Source organism: Pogona vitticeps, chromosome 1 (genome assembly GCF_051106095.1).
Source record: "Pogona vitticeps strain Pit_001003342236 chromosome 1, PviZW2.1, whole genome shotgun sequence".
Lineage (NCBI taxonomy): Eukaryota > Metazoa > Chordata > Lepidosauria > Squamata > Agamidae > Pogona > Pogona vitticeps.
In genome coordinates, this window is record NC_135783.1 from 5,392,204 (window position 1) to 5,409,456 (window position 17,253).

Consider the following 17,253-nt stretch of genomic DNA (forward strand, 5'->3'; position numbering starts at 1 on the left):
CATAGCAAGGCCGCTTAACTTCAAAGTGTAATTAACTGAGCTTTTAGGCAAATTGGCTTTGATAGGAGGACAGATCCCAGCAGGGCTCTGGAGTGGTGCTCCTAATCTCTCTGCAGCCTTGTCTCCACCTAGCCTCCTGCGCATGACGAGGCGTTTCTTCATGGCCGCCCTTTTATCCCGGCTCCTGTGCTCTTAATTCTGTGGGGAAACAGTTTCTCCCTTCGTCTCCTGCCTGCTTCCTTGTCTGCACGGCCTTTCTGATCATCATCATCATCATCATCATCATCATCATCATCATCATCATCATCATCATCATCATCATCAACAACAACAACAACAACAACAACAACAACAACAAAAACCAGTAACAATAACAACAACAACAACAATAACAATAACAACAATAATAACAACAATAACAACAATAACAACAATAACAACAATAACAATAACAACAACAACAACAACAACGATGATGACGACGACGACGACGACGACAACAACAACAACAACAACAACAACAACAACAACAACAACAACAACAACAACAACAACAACAACAACAACCCAGAGAGAAAGAGAGAGAGAGAGAGAGAGTTTGGAGGCCAAAAAGAATAACAATAAAAATGAAAAGAAAATAGTGGGGAAATGCGGAGGGAAGAAGGCATGTGTTAAAATTTATTTATTTATTCTATTTATATCCCGCCTATCTGGTCAATATGACCACTCTAGGTGGCTTACAGAATCATAATACTACAATAAAATAATATTAATAATAATAAAAAAAGAGTTATTACATTAAATAGTAAAAACTTCAAGATGGAGAAGAAAATGAAAAAATAAACTACAAAGAAAAAAAGAGGAAAGAAACAGATATTAACTGGAGGGGAAGGCCTGCCTGAACATCCAAGTTTTTAGTTGGTTTTTTAAAAATACCCAGCGAGGGGCCCCCACGAATCTCCGGAGGGAGATTGTTCCAAAGGCGAGGATTTCATAAAAGGATTTCATTTGCTCTTAATTTGACTTAAATCCCAGAGAGTAGTTTGCCTTTTCTGTGCAGGGCCTTTCAGATGTGTGAGATCACCACTCCCATCATTCACAGCCAGCCCAGCCAGTGGATGATGGGTGTTGTAGCACACACGTAACTGGCTTGTTTAAAGAAAGAAGGGACAGGCAAAGTAAGGGCCTTCAGGTATTAGATTACAACTCCCATCATCCCCAACGGGTATTGCCAATGGCGACCCACGATAGACTTTGCAGTTCAACCAAACTTGGTCGGAAGTCTTTTAGCCATATCTGTCTATGAGGGACGTCTTGCTCTCCTTCCGAAGGGCCGCACCTGTTTTCTCTAACGGGAGACAACGTCAAAGTCGATGTATTTGTATAAATTAGGTCCTTCCCACATTTCTCCCTAACTTAGACCGGGTTGCTTTTCATGTATTCAGGCAATGGTGCTCTGGAAGTGAGTATAAAGCCTAGAACATAATCCGGGTCAGTCTAGCTGCCCAAGGAACCCAACTGGTAGCTTCTTCAGCTAGCCATATTCTAACACAGGGGTTCCCAATCTTGGTTCCCCAAGGTGTTCTCGGACTGCAACTCCCAGAAATCCTGGCCAGCACAGCTGGTGGCCAAGGCTTCTGGGAGTTTTAGTTCAAGAACATCTGGAGACCCAAGGTTGGGAACCACTGCTCTAACAGACACCCATGAAATGACCGCATGATGTGAATTTACGGGAGTTCCCCCTTCCCTGCCACCTTGTCGATGTTTTTTTGCTGTTATAAAGAGATAACTGGAAGTGAGTCTTCACCACATGAGGTAGCCCCACTGTAGGCATGGCAGAGTTTCATTTCACACAAGTAAGAGACTGTTTGTTGTTTAGTCCAGAGTTCCCCAACCTTTAGACTCATCCGGCCCGGCGGAGTCTCTGACGGAGGTGGTGCGGCCCTTCACGCTTGCCCTCTCCGATGCACCCGCATGGTGGTTGACGCGCGCTCCCTAACCACTTCACACATGCGCAGGAGCACCTGCCCACCCGTGGCGGCGGCGGAAGCCTGGGAGTCTTTTTAATTTTACCCGGCTCTTGCCCACTCCCCCACCCCCGCTGCCGCCGCTACTGCCGGGAGGAGAGCTGTAAAAACACCCGGGCCTTGCTCTTCCTCCCGGCAGGTCTCCAGCCACCCCCCCCCAGCCCCGTCGCCGCCACGACTGCCGGGAGGAGAGCGCCCGGGCCTTCCTCTCCTTCCCAGCAGTTCTCCACCCCCCACCCACCCACTGCCGCTGCTGGGAGGAGAGCAGCCGGCTCTTGCCCTGCCTCCCGGCTCTCCCCCAGCCTCGTTGCCGCTGCCGCCGGGCCGCAAAGGCAGACCTCCCACCTCCCCCCCCCGCACGCACTCCCCTCCCCACAGCTGCCTTGGGTATTCAAGGGCTTGCTTGAAGGGGTGGGTTAGGCTCACGCTGGCGCTGACACAGGGGCGCGCAAAGCAGCTGAGGGGCGGGGAGTGCGTGGGGGGGGGTGGGAGGTCTGCCTTCACGGCCCGGTCGGCCTCAAGCCACGGACCGGCAATGGGCCGCGGACCGGGGGTTGATGACCCCTGGTTTAGTCATTTAGTCGTGTCCGACTCTTCGTGACCCCATGGACCAGAGCACGCCAGGCCTTCCTGTCTTCCACTGCCTCCCAGAGTTGGGTCAGATTCATGTTGGTTGCTTCAATGACCCTGTCCAACCATCTCGTCCTCTGTCATCCTTTTCTCCTCTTGCCTTCACACATTTTCCCAACATCAGGGTCTTTTCCAGGGAGTCTTCTCCTGAGATGGCCAAAGTCTTGGAGCCTCAACTTCAAGATCTGTCCTTCCAGTGAGCACTCAGGGTTGATTTCCTTCAGAATGGATAGGTTTGATCTATCCGTTCTGAGTAGGAGACACAGATTTGTAAACTTGAGGCCCGGAAGCTCATTCTGTCCCTTCTTTTCACCATAAAGCTCATTCTGTACAGAATTCTGTACAAACGTCTGTTCTATTGCCACTGCCACAGAAATATGTATGTATTTTTGAGTGCGTGCTTTTTAAAAGTATGCACTTCTGTGCATCTTGTTCCAGTACACCTCTTTTTGTGCTTTTTATACCTTTTTCTACACACAGCATAATGCAACTGTTAAATAAACCACTCTTTGTGCCCCTTTCCAAATGGCAGATCTTTCTCCGTGCATTTTGCAAACACTCCCTTCTTGGTGGATGTGTGGAGGTTTGTCCTTCTCCAAAGCCCTCAAAAGTAGTACAGATTTCTCACCGAAAATAGTTTTGTGCCCGCTTCAGGAGGGTTAGGAACTTGTTAGATCTGTGTTATTATTATTATTTTTTAAATTCTCAGTGAAATGTATTTCTTGCTCATCTTTGGGATGAAGGCTTGGCCAAGATAGGGTTGAGTGTGGAATTGTGTGTGTGTGTTTGTGTAAAAAACAGGCCCATAAAAATGCTGATAACTTCTACCCTCCCTTGTCTTCTTCAGCAAAAGAAAGGCCGTTTGCATCTGAGAGATTTGTTGGGGTGGAAGGAGTTTGATGAAGTTCGGGATTTGCGCCGGAGCATCCTGCTTGACCTGCAGTACCGCAGCCTGGTGTTTGCAGCCGAGAAGGGACTGCGCTGGCCAGCTGTGGCGGAAGTGGGGAATCTGACTGGGGAGCTCTTGTGGGAGACCAAAGGTGAGTCCGGTCGACTGGGTGGAAGTGGCCTGTGGTGTGGGGAGAAAGCTCGAAAAGTTTCTTCTAACATCTTCCAGAAGCCCACAATCTTAGAACTATAGAACTGGAAGGGGCCCCTAAGGATCATCCAGTCCAGCCCCTCTCAGGGATGCCCCTTGGGGGAATCGAACTCCCAACCTGGATGGCTAAATCATTGAGCTATCCAGCAGTTGGCCCCTTAGTGACTGTGCTGACTGGGGTTGTGATCCCAAAAGGTGACTTTCCCAGCTTTGGAAGACTCCTACCTAAAAGGATGTAGATATTTCGGTTGAGTCAAAAGGCCCTTTTCCCATTTCGCCACCTTCTTCGCAGAGTTGTGGTGAATTTAGGGTACAAGCAAGGTGAAGTGCGAAATGAACATGTGAAATTGCGGGTAAACATGGCTTTGTTTACTCAGGAGGCAGACTGAAGGCAGGAACACTGCCATTTTGCTTGGCCAATTGTTCACTGCGTTTGTGTCACATGCCCTCTTTCCTCCAGTGAACTTATTGGGGTGTTCTTTCCTCTTCCTCTCTACTGTTTGCACAACGGTCCTATGAGGTAGCTCATGCTCAAAGACCCACTGGTCCATGGTTATCCAGTGAACTGGGGAACTTGAACTCAGATCTTTGCAATTCTGGTTTAGCACTCTGCCGCTGCATAGTCTTCAGTATACTGTTTCCACCTTCTCTTTATTTTCTCCTGGTCAGATAGTGTGCTTCCCTGTTGATTGGTCAGATATCTTTCCTGCTCCCTTCTTAACCTTAATCTTAGAACTGTAGGACTGGAAGGGACTCTATAGATCATCAAGTCCAGCCTCTGTCAAGGAGGCTCAGCGGGGAATCAAACTCCCAACCTCTGGCTCTGCAGCCAGAGACCTAAACCACTGAGCTCTCCTCACCACTACAGGAGTATACTGGATACCTTGCAGTCGTGGCCAGGTATATATTGGAACCACAAAACGCAGCATCCACACCAGAATCAAAGAACATGAGAGACACTGCAGACTTAAACAACCGGAAAAATTGGAAGTAGCTGAACATACCCTAAAACAAGCAGGACATGAAATTCTATTTCAAAATACTGAAGTGCTGGACAACACCAGCAATCATTATGTTAGACTACACAGGGAAGCCATTGAACTCCACAAACACCAGCAGAGCTTCAACAACAACAAAAAGCCTAAAACTCAACAAAGCCTGCCTCCCAGCACTGAAAAACACAGCCTGCAAAAGGTCAACGAACTCTAGCCAGCCAACTATTTCACTACACACAAAAGACCAGCTAGCAACACCCATCAATCACAGTGACAGGTCATCTCTCCCCCTTATCACAACAATACACCCACAACAAAAAACACGTTAATCACCATAATCATCCAGTCTCGTGAAAAGGACAAAAGCAAAATCCCACAGCTATAAATACTCAACTATCCAACAAACTGCACCAGAGCACAGAGTTTTGACTCCTGTCCTCTGAAGACGCTGGCCACAGAGACCAGCAAAACGTTAGGAAGAAAAACCTTAAGAACATGGCCAAACAGCCTGGAAAACCCACAACAACCATCTCTATTTCTTCGCACCTATCCTTTACAATTTTAAGTGCTTCGTCCGTCATCCAGCCAGGTTTTTCTTTACTTTTCACTACAGGAATGGTCTTCCAGTATTTTTCCCCTAACAGTATCCCTTGTTTAAATCTACCACACTGCTCATTTCTGATGCCACTTCGGGACCTTTTCAGAGCAGCCTGAAATGCAGAAATTTGGTAAACCATACTTTTTCCTGGCTATCATAACAACGTCCAAAGGTTTACAATTTTAGAGCCCCTCCTGGCAGAACGTTTGCCATCCCTTTAAGTCCCCTGTCAAGCATGGATCATAATGAAAATCCTTATATTTTCAGTCTTCTATCATGATTTTACTGCTTTTTCCCCCCAACGGTTCTTACACCTTTTTCAAAACCCCAAAACCTTGGTTTATTTTTTGTGGTATTTTGTTCCGAGGTCAGAGCGTAAGGCACCCTTTGCAATGGATACCTGGAGAAGGACCAACCCAACTGGGAACCTCCAGGTGCCCGGAAAAGAAAAAATTACAATTGCAAGCAAGGGGCTTCTTATTAAGCACGACCCTTGACAGTAAGAGTTGCTCCGAAATGCAAAGGATTCCCCCAGACGGTAGTAGATTCTGCTTTGTTTGAGGTTTCTGGCTTGGATGGCCCTGTCTCAGAAAGGCTTTAGCTGTGGATTCCCGGGTTGGCAGCTAGAGGACCCTGGAGATTCTTTCAGGCCTGGCTGGTCCTTCGACTCCAATTTTCACAAGGTGCCAAGCCGATGTTGAAAAGGGGAGCGCGGAATGAGTCAAGAGTGTGTCATCCTGAGCCACCCCCCGTGGCCGTGCGGGGCAAGGCAGACGTGAACTAATCCGGAGACTTAAACCTCTTCCCGATTGGCAACGTTGCCTGGATTGCTTTTTAATTAGTCCCAAGTCGTTGGCTAATTAATAAAAGCGTGATATTTATCAGGCCTGGAAATGACAGAAACTACGCCCCTCGGTGACTGTCTGAGGAGGCAAACGGCTATGCCAGGGTTCTTGGCGCTTCTGTGGCAACGGGGATTTTGGTACCACAATCCTTCTCACGCTGGGTTAAGGTGCACCCCTGCCAACATTCCCCGTTTTACGAGCCCTTTGCTACCTCCCTTATCTGATGGGATATCTAAGTCATGGAAAGATAAGCTGGCAGGATTGCACACCCGGGGAAAGCTGAAAGGTGGGGGGTTCGGAACTGACGGATCGAAGGCCGACGAAGGTGCTCCAAGCAGCCCGACTGGGGTGCCAGCCCCACCAGCCTTGCATGTCCAGGTTGCCCAGAGCAAAACTTCCAGATTTCGCAAGAGAAGTGATGGCCTCGAATCGATGCCTAGAAAGAGGCAGGCAAGCTTGGGTTGTCTGGCTTAAACCGTGCGGTGTTTGTGTGTGATCCAGCCTGTAGAAATCCGAGACGGACCGCGCCCTGTCCCAGGCTGGCATCTCGGTTGGCATAGGATCGATCGGCCTCTTGCGCAAGCTGAGACTGCTGATCGATATGGTTTCTTATCGCAGCCTGTTCCATATCCTTGGCCGACCTTTGTTGCGGAAGGCAGAGAAGGGAGAGAGAGACATTCCAGCAGAATGTGTGCATGGGATGTGTTTAAGACAAAATAAAAGGGTCATAGTTGCTGGGGTACAAAAGTAATAGTAACAATATCCCCTGATGGTAGTCCGTGCTTTCTGTCCCGTTTTCCGAAATGTTTGCATGGGCTGGCACCATGTCGGAATCTGTGCAGACCGGTGTCACATCTCCCTCTTGTGGCTGGGATACCAACCTGTTATACTGCAATAAGCAAAAGTGGCTTTTAAAACATCAAGGAAAAGTCACCCTCTGCCTGCTTTGTCGTCTGAAAGGATCAGCACTCAGGCGCAGATCATTTCCGCAGATGTTACTTGGGTGGAACAGTTGGGGAGGCGGGAAAGGAGTTTTGAGCATGAGTCACAGGTATTGAATTTCTGTGAGCCGTAGATTCTGGGATATGTTGTCAGTGATGTAGTGATCAATTGGGAAGCGTGGGTACTCATCTTGACAGTCCCCTATGACCAGAACTGCCCCAAGGGGAAAGTCCCCAAAATATTTTTAATTTCATTCCCAGATGGGCAATTAAGAGCCATTCGTTTTACAAAACCCCTCCCCTTCTTTGCTCTTAAGGACAACCCAGCTGCCTGCATATATAAGAAGAGAAGACTCCCTGGAAAAGACCCTGATGTTGGGAAAGTGTGAAGGCAAGAGGAGAAGGGGATGACAGAGGATGAGATGGTTGAACAATGTCATTGAAGTGACCAACATGAATTTGACCCCATGGACCAGAGCACGCCAGGCCCTCCTGTCTTTCACTGCCTCCCGGAGTTGGGTCAAATCATATACAGTATTTTCTTTGCAGCATCAGACTTTCCTTTCACTTCCAGGCACGTCCACAGCTGAGCGTCCTTTCGGCTTTGACCCAACCACTTCATTAGCTCTGGAGCTACTTGTACTTGTCCTCTGCTCTTCCTCAATAGCATGTTGGACGCCTTCCGACCTGAGGGGCCCATCTTCCAGCGTCATATCTTTTAGCCTTTTGTTTCTGATCATGGGGCGTTCTTGGCAACTGGAGTGGAATTGCCGGTTCCTACCCCAGGTGGATTGCGTTTAGTCAGAACTCTCCACTATGTCCTGTCCGTCTTGGGTGTCCCTGCACGGCATAGCCCATAGCTTCTCTGAGTTACTCAAGCCCCTTCGCCATGACAAGGCAGCAATCCGTGAAGGGGCACCGATAACTAGGTTAAACAAATGACTATAACTGGAAGTTGAGTCATGGCAACTGGACTTCTTTCTTATTAGATTGAAATGTTTCGCTACTCATCCATGTAGCTTCTTCAGTCTGTTGATGCAAAAAGAAAAAAGGGACCTATATGCATATGCGGTAGACATGTGTAAAATAAGAAAGAAAGAATGGGTACTGGTTTTTAAAGAAATTAGAGAAATTATTTGATGCAATGCTCAGATCGCCAGTTATTGCCCTCCTGAACATAATTAAGAATAGTGATTTGAAAAAAGATCAGAAAGAGTTAGCTGTTAGAATGGGTATGGTAGCAAGATTAATATTGGCAAAGCACTGGAAAATTGACAAACAAATCAACCTTGAAGACTGGTATAAAGAAATGTGGCGCTAAGCAATTAATGATAAGTTAATTTTATTTTTGTATTTATTTATTTTATTTACAATATTTTTTTTAGCCGCACCATTGCCAGTGGCTTCTGGGCGGCGTACAACGTTAAAACCTAAAAACATTAAAAACATTTTAAGAAACAGTATAAAATACCATATATTAAAATATTTCTTAAAACAATTAAAACATTAAAATTAATTAATTAAAATGCTGGGTGAACAGAAAGGTCTTTGCCTGGCGCCGAAAGGCCAAGAGTGTCGGAGCCAGGCGGATCTCTCTAGGGAGGGTGTTCCAAAGTTGGGGGGCAACAACCAAGAAGGCCCTATTCCGACATGCCATCCCCTTCACCTCTTTCAGGGATGGCACCTTCAGAAGGGCCTCCTGGCCTGATCTTAGAGGACGGGCAGGCACATATGGAAAAAGGCGGTCCTTTAGGTAACCAGGTCCTAAGCCGTTTAGGGCTTTATATGTCAAAGTAAGCACTTTGAATTGGGCTCGAGCAGCAACCGGCAGCCAGTGTAAATTTTTCAGAACCGGCGTGATATGAGTCCGTGCGGCGGCACCACTTACCAGCCGCGCAGCCCGGTTCTGTGCCAGTTGCAGTCGTCGGACCGTCTTCAAAGGCTGCCCCACGTATAGCGCATTGCAGTAATCCAGTCTGGTTGTTACCAGTGCATGAGTGACTGCTGCCAGGCTCCGCTCATCCAGGTAAGGGCGAAGTTGATATATTCTCCGCAGCTGTAAGAAGGCACCCCTGGACACCGAGTCCACCTGGGCTTCCAAGGTCAGACTGGGGTCAAGGAGCACCCCCAAGCTGCGGACCCTATCCTTTAGGGGGAGTGTGATCCCGTCTAAGGTAGGGAGATGGCCCTTTAACCTATCTGGCGGGGCACCTACCAGCAGCACTTCAGACTTGTCTGGATTGAGCCTCAGTTTATTGACCCTCATCCAGACCATTATCGAGTCCAGGCACGAGTTCAGAACGGTGACTGCCACACCTGGATTGGTAGAAAATGAGAGGTAGAGCTGGGTGTCGTCAGCATATTGCTGACTCCTCAGCCCAAACCTCCTAACGACCTCCCCCAGCGGTTTCATGTAGATATTGAACAGCATGGGGGACAGTATAGAGCCCTGAGGAACCCCATGACGCAACCGCCATGGGTCAGAGCTACTGTCCCCCAGCACCACCTTCTGGACTCGATCAGCCAGGTAGGAACGGAACCACTGTAAAACAGTGCCTCCAATTCCCATCCCAGCCAGTCTGTCCAGAAGGACACCATGGTCGATGGTGTCGAAAGCCGCTGAGAGGTCCAGGAGAATCAACAGGGATGCATTACCCCTGTCTTTCTCCCGGCAAAGGTCGTCATACAGGGCGACCAAGGCAGTTTCCGTCCCATAACCTGGCCTGAAATCCGATTGAAATGGATCTAGATAATCCGTTTCATCCAGGAGAGCCTGGAGCTGCTCAGCCACCACACGTTCCAACACCTTGCCCAGAAAAGGGAGGTTTGCTATTGGACGATAGTTGTTCACTAGACCTGGATCCAGATTAGGTTTTTTTAGGAGCGGGCGAATCACTGCCTCCTTTAATGGGGCAGGAACCACTCCCACTCTTAACGAGGAGTTGATGACCTCCAGGATCCAGGTGCAAACTCCCCTGGCAGATTTCTTTATTAGCCATGATGGGCAAGGGTCGAGTTGTGTAGTGGTGGCACGAACCGATCCAAGCACCCTGTCCACATCCTCAGGTCGTAACAACTGGAACTCATCCAATAAATTATGACATAAGTCCAGAGCACTGGACACAACCATGGGCTCTGCATCAACAGTGGAGTCCAACTCTTTGTGAATCTGAGCAATTTTCCCCTCAAAGTGTGTAACAAATTCGTTACAGTGAGCCACTGAGGAGTCCAGGACCTCCACCGAGCCATTAGGTTGAAGAAGGTCCCGGACCACTCGAAATAGCTCTGCTGGACGACACACCGAGGAAGCGATACGGCTGGAGAAATACTGGCGTTTCGCCAGCCGTATTGCCACAGAGTAGGCCCGATAATGGGCTCTAAGCTGTGTTTGGTCATAGTCGCAGCGATATTTCCTCCATCTGCGCTCAAGCCGTCTCCCCAACCGTTTCATGGCCAAAAGCTCCTCCGTGTACCATGGAGCCATATAGGCTCTGCGGGCAGGGAGAGGGCGCCTAGGTGCGATCGTGTCAACCGCCCGGGCCATCTCCTTGTACCACAAGGCGACCTGGGCTTCGACAGGAGCGCCGACCATATCAGCTGGAAACTCCCCTAGAGCATTCAGGAATCCTTCAGGATCCATAAGTCTCCGGGGGCGGATCATTTTAATTGATCCCCCACCCCTGCAGAGGGTAGTAGTGGCTGAGAGTCTAAATTTTACCAGGTGAAATGAAAATAAGAAGAGGAATAGTAAAGTCTGACAATTCGAAAAATGTTTGGAATTTATACTTGGAGTATGTCTTTTTGAAGGGAAAGGATATAGGCCAGCAGAAGAATCAATGTATTTTTGGAGAGGAATGGGGTGAAAAGGGGTACAAACGGACATTATCGGTCACCTAGTCCCGAGGGTGAAGCTGGCACAGGTAGGGAAAGTTCAATGTGTATTTTGTGTAGTCACCGTTGAGTCTGTATTTTAGTTTTCGTTTTGTTATTTCTAATTTTCCTTTTATTAATAAAATCAAAAAAAGAAGTCCAGTTTCCATGACTCAACTTCCAGATAACATCACCTGGATGACTGAGAATCTTCACAGATAAAATGAACCTAACCTTATCAGGCTGCTCAGCTTCTAACGATGAGCTAACTCTCTTTTCTGCTTCTGGCTTTGTGGAATTTTTTTGACTCCTCTACTTTCTAGAAGAACATGTGATGCCCATTAAAAAAAATCCAACCAGGCAAATGTAGCTGAGTGACCGGGTCCCTCTCAATTTTCCCTGGACTGTTGGAGCTCTTATCAACCAGACATGATTCGAAGCATGAATTTTACCTTTTCGCGTTTTCCCGTTAATGGCTTGCCATTCTAACATGCTTACGCATGGCTTCCCAGCAGAGTCGGATCCCACCTGGCAAAGTTGCCTCAGGCTGTGTGTAAACACACACTTTTGCCCTGACCTCCAGATCCTGAAACGGCTTGTGTGCTTTTCTCCTCTCCTCCCACCTTCCCCGTTTTCTGCCCCCACGTTTTCTGCCAAAAAAGCAAATCAGAGGTCCTCGTACTCAAGCTTGTTTGCTTATGAGATAATACCTTCACTTCACACCATGCAGGTGTGGTGTGTGTTTATTTTAGCCAGGTTTCAAACAGAAAGGAGCTGAGGAGCACACACAAAAACTTTGGCTCTCTATCTTGGGATGAAATCTTTCAATTTCAACTCTAGCTTCTTAGGGTTTGGTATTCCAGTTAGGGCTGGAGCTTGAGAAGTTACTTTTTAAAAGTAATTTGTCATGTAACTCATCTCAAAGCTCTCCTCTCCTATCCATTACCATTACTAGCCAGAATCCAGTTGAAGAAACACACTAGCCTAAGTCCATCAGCGTAAATTTCAGCAGTGAATTGCTGCTAGTAAGGCAAAAACCTGTGACCAGTGAGCCAGACCAAAGGCCTGCACTGAATTATTTCTTAACTAGCAGCAATTCACCACCAAGGTTTGAACATAACTCCCGCGGGACAAACTGCAGAAGTCTGGCCATTGTTAGCAACTTGTTACACAACTCACTGCTGTGTATATTTTAAAATAAACCTTTCAAGTTGGCCAAAGAAGAGGAGAAAACCTGAAAAACTCTGCTCACATTTCTTCTTTAAAAAAGACTGTTTTTAAAGTAACTTTGCTTGTATCCTCGAAAAAGCAATGGCATTCCCACATGCCACATTACCTTTGAAATAAATTATATTGTACTCTAGTAGTAGCAGTAATAGTGATGATGACGATGCCAGGGGATGCCAGAGTTGAAAATAAAGAATTGGAAACCAGTGCCAAAAATAAAGATTTGGCAATCAGTGGTCCCCGTCATCATTGGGGCTTTGGGAAGAATATCAAGAAATGTCACACAGTGTTATAAGCAGTTGCAGATCTCAGAAATCACACCATCAGAGCTCCAAAAATAGCAATATTAGGAACAGCATACCCACTGTGCCGATATTTAACAGAGACTTTTTTGCGTAAAACTTGTTATCAGTTATAGAATACCAGTCAATGTGTTTATAGTTCTGATTGACTGTGCCTGGTGTTTTTTTTAATAACAACAACAGTAACAACGGTGTGCATTATTTTATTGGTAACACTTTGCTTCCAATTGGCTGAGTCCAGCTTATATGGCCTCCTAATTTTGGTGGGCTTCTGTATGGGTTAAAAAGTAGCAGAGGTTCGTAAGATACTGTTTAAGATGGGCATCTTCCACCAGATTCTGTCCAGGTGCATTACATCATCCATCGTCCTCAGTCAGCATTGCCTTTGGGACTGCTGTAGTAACTGTAGTCCCAAACACAGCTAGTGTCTCCCCCCCCGTGTGTGTGTGTGTGTGTGTGTGTGTGTGTGTGTGTGTGTGTGTGAGAGAGAGAGAGAGAGAGAGAGAGAGATTTGATTAAGCTGGCTCCATGGATTTCTTCCACTCCCTTATCGTTCTGCTCCAGACTTCTCCAAACCGATGTGGCTGAGACTGCTCCCCGGGGACGATGGTCCATGTAACCCATCTCATATGGGTGGGGGTGCCAGACTGGGAAACGGTCGTTTACGAGGAGAGGCTGAAGGTGCCAGCGGAGTCCCTGTTTCCAGGAGAGCGATTTCACCCCAGGTGTCCTGTTTTCTTCCTTACCCTGCTGCGGTGATATAATAAGGTTTCAACTCTACAGGAGTACCTTGATAACAGAGATTAACCTGTTATCAAGAGAGGGATTAACCCGCCATCATCAGTGTGAAGGATGCCTGGGTGGAGAACACAGACTTTCCCAACGTCACGTTAACTGTTAACTCTACATTTCGAAAGCCTTGTTGTTTTCATGTTCGACTCCACCACCGAACCACACAGAGGAACTTACCCATGCTTCATATTTTGGTGTCTGCAGTCTCAAGAAAGCTGGGCCATACATCACGTAAGGAGTGGGGTGCTCCAGATGCAAAGTTGTTCCAAGAACCCTATTCGCCCTCTCGGGAGCAGATGGGGTCACGGACCCCCAGCGGCACTCCGAAGATCAGAAATAGGTGAATGGCGACAACTCAAGTGATAGAAGAATGTGTTGGGTTCCCACATTTAGACAAGCTTATCATATTCATGCACACCACCTTGGAACTGGATGCACAACTCAGCACAATCTGTAGTTGGGCGCCCATACATTTGCAAGCCTGCAGTAGACTTTAAATGAGAACCAAAGTGTGTACAGTTTAAAAACATGTGCAAATGAATGGACAGTGTCAAAAACTGCACACAAGCACGCTTAAAGGAATGGGAAGACAAGCTGTAAATTTCAGAATTGGAATGCTGAATAACGGGATATGATCCTCAAAAGAGATGCAGGCTTCTTTACAGTGCCTGCAGTTAGACGGTGGAACTCATGGCCACAAGTGGGTGCGATGGCAGCCAACTCAATTTTTAAAAGGGATTGCATAAATTCATAAAAAATGAGGCCATCAGTGGCTCTTAGTTGGGACGGTCGTATCCAGCCTCCGATTGGCAACGGCTTGGCCATGATGGGAACAGAAAGCGAAACTCAAAAGGTGGGCAAGGGGTGGCCCTCCATCAGCCCCGGGCAACATAGCCAAGGATGAGGAACACTTGCCGTCCAACCACATCCGGAGGGTCACCAGTCCAGGCCTTCAGCTTGATGCTGAGGACACTTGCTCTTATATTCACCACCTACCCTGTGGAAAGGTTGGGTTCCTCACAACACAATCCTCCACAGTAGCAGCGGGAGAACTTTGGTGAGCTGGCGATTGTCTGAGTCACACATCCTTCACTTAGCCGCTGTTTATTTATGACCTCGGTAAGCCAGTTCCCAAGGTTTTTTAGGTGGGGCCCTTTATAGAACCGCCTAACGCAGGTTTCGAAAGCCAGCTTTCCTGGGCTAACTGTTTGCACTCTGAAGATTATGCTGCGTATTTGAGCTGGCCTCATTCTTGAGCCAGCAAGAACAAAAAAGCTTGACACCAGAAGAGCCTCCCTGGATTACCACCGCGTGGCCTTCATGTTTAGCATCCTGGTTCCCACAGTGGCCAACCGAATTTCCCCTGGAAAGAAGACCATAAGGAGTGTAACAATACTTTCCCTGCTGTTATGCCCTAGTGATAGGAACACGTTACTACTAAGGGTTGGAAAAGTTACTGTTTTGGGGCTTTTCCCTTCAGAATCCTCCTGCTCTCGGCAGATTCAAGGAGCTGATTCAGCCTACCCCTCCCTTCAAACTCTTCGGTAGACTCCCAATGATGATGGAGATTTGATTTCATCACCGTCATCATGTGTAGTCAAGTAAATTCTGATATATGGGGACAATTTCAGGGTTTTCCAGGTAGAGAGTACTCAGAAGTGGTTTACCATTCCCTTCTTCTGGGAGGGGATCTCTGGGACTATTGTGCAGCTGGCCCAAGGCCACCCAGGCTGGCTATCCTCGTAAGAGGCAAAGTGGAGAATCGAACTCCCAACTTCTGGCTCCACAACCAGATATCTAAACCACTGAGGTATCCAGCCAGCTCTATTTTAAAATAATCACTCTGTTTACCTGGAAAACCCTGAAAAATGTCACCAGAAATCTGAACTGACTTGACCACACATGATTAATGCAATAATATTTTAAACAACTTGAATTTGATGACCTAAGTAACTAACTGACTGAATGACTGACTGACTTACTAACTAACTACCTCCCTTCCTTCTCTCCTTCTAGCATAAAGTAGGGAAGAAGAAAACAAAAAATCCTTCATGTTGTGAGGGCCAAGGAATACTCAGATTTATATTCTGAATATATAGATTTATATTCTGAAAATTCTATAGTGCAACATACTACGTCGAGATCATGGCCACTGGTGGTCCCATCACCTCCTGGCAAATAGAAGGGGAAGATATGGAGGCCGTGACAGATTTTACTTTCTTGGGCTCCATGATCACTGCAGAGGGTGACAGCAGCCACGAAATTAAAAGACTCCTGCTTCTTGGGAGGAAAGCAATGAGAAACCTCGACGACATCTTAAAAAGCAGAGACATCACCTTGCTGACAAAGGTCCGCATAGTCAAAGCTATGTTTTTTCCCCAGTAGCGATGTATGGAAGTGAGAGCTGGACCATAAAGAAGGCTGACTGCCGATGAAGGTTCTGGAGGAGGCTCTTGCGAGTCCCCTGGACTGCAAAGAGAACAAACCTATCCATTCTGAAGGAAATCAACCCTGAGTGCTCACTGGAAAGACAGATCCTGAAGCTGAGGCTCCAAGACTTTTGCCATCACTTGAGAAGAAAAGACTCCCTGGAAAAGCCCCTGATTTTAGGAAAGAGTGAAGGCAAGAGGAGAAGGGGACAACAGAGGATGAGATGGTTGGACAGGGTCATTGAAGCGACCAACATGAATTTGACCAAACTCCGGGAGGCAATGGAAGACAGGAGGGCCTGGTGTACTTTCGTCCATGGGGTCACGAAGAGTCGGGCATGACTTAACGACTAAACAACAACAACAACAACAATGTCAAGAAAATGTCTGTTCAGGCCACTCCACTCCCCACATGTTCAGAAAAAGCATGAAGGCCAAGAAGAAGCACCATTAGCTACAATGCTGGTACAGGCATGCTTTTTGTTTGGCATTGGTGTAAAATGTGATTTACCATGTGGGTTCCATGCAAGCAGGAGCCCTGATTGGTATGTATTGCGTCTACAGAATGCACATAGGGGTATTTGCATACCCCCTACATAGATCATATATACAGCATAGGAAAGTAGCTTATTTTGAGTGAGGCCAATTAGCCTTGCTTTGTTACACTGACCAGGAAGGTGTCTTTTCCTAGTCCTGCTTGAAGATATCAGGACGTGAACCCATGACGTTCTGCATGCAACGCACAAACTCCACTAGTGAGTTTTGGCCTTTTCCGATTTCATGTACCTCTTTCCATCTAACATGTTGGAGGGTGTCAATTGGGGTGGGGTAGAGAGCTGGAATGGGTGAGAGAAGAACAGAAGCAGGAGAGGGAAGCGGCATTTACCTTGCCCTGCCAAGAAATTCGCTGTAGGTTTCTTCTGCCTTCTTTTACGATTCGTTGAACCGAATCACGGATGGGAAGATAAAACATCCAGTGTAAATCTTGCAGAAGTGGTAGAATGAGAGCCAGGAAATAATCTCCAGAAATAACACTTGGGGTGGGGGGGTTGTAGAAAAACAAACAAGAATCCATTTCGGATTAAGTATCAAAGCGCGGAACAGATAGAGGCAGCTCCTTCAGTAAATCAATATTTTATACAGGCTTAAAAACCACACGGAACAGGCTTTTCACACAGCTGTGCAGTAATCCACCACCCAAAGGCTGGCACACTCCACTTAAGGCCAAGTTAGAAGTTACATGTACTGTAGATGTGTGTCTCATTCTTCTGATAGCCTTTCTTTCTGCTCCAATCCAAATGAGCTTGGGGGGGGGTTTGATCAGGAGCAGGGGAGGAAAGGAACAGAGCACTTACGTTCTCTGATGGACTGTGTTGTGTTGTGTACGTATGTGTGTGTTACAGTGCCCAGAATCCTACCCTACTGCCAACATGGCTACTAGCCATAATAAGTAGCCTGGAAGAGTTTTGGCATAACCTACAGCTGTTTGGTATAACTT

At 47.1% G+C, this 17,253-nt stretch overlaps 1 protein-coding gene across 1 annotated transcript in view; it reads left to right on the plus strand.

Annotated features, from left to right (window-relative positions):
- Positions 1-17,253, plus strand: part of C1H8orf74 (chromosome 1 C8orf74 homolog) — a 32,488-nt gene that overhangs the window by 2,337 nt on the left and 12,898 nt on the right. Inside the window, exon 2 of the mRNA XM_078381794.1 lies at positions 3,505-3,697. Coding sequence (XP_078237920.1) covers positions 3,505-3,697 — 193 coding nt within the window. The remainder of the gene's footprint in view (positions 1-3,504; positions 3,698-17,253) is intronic.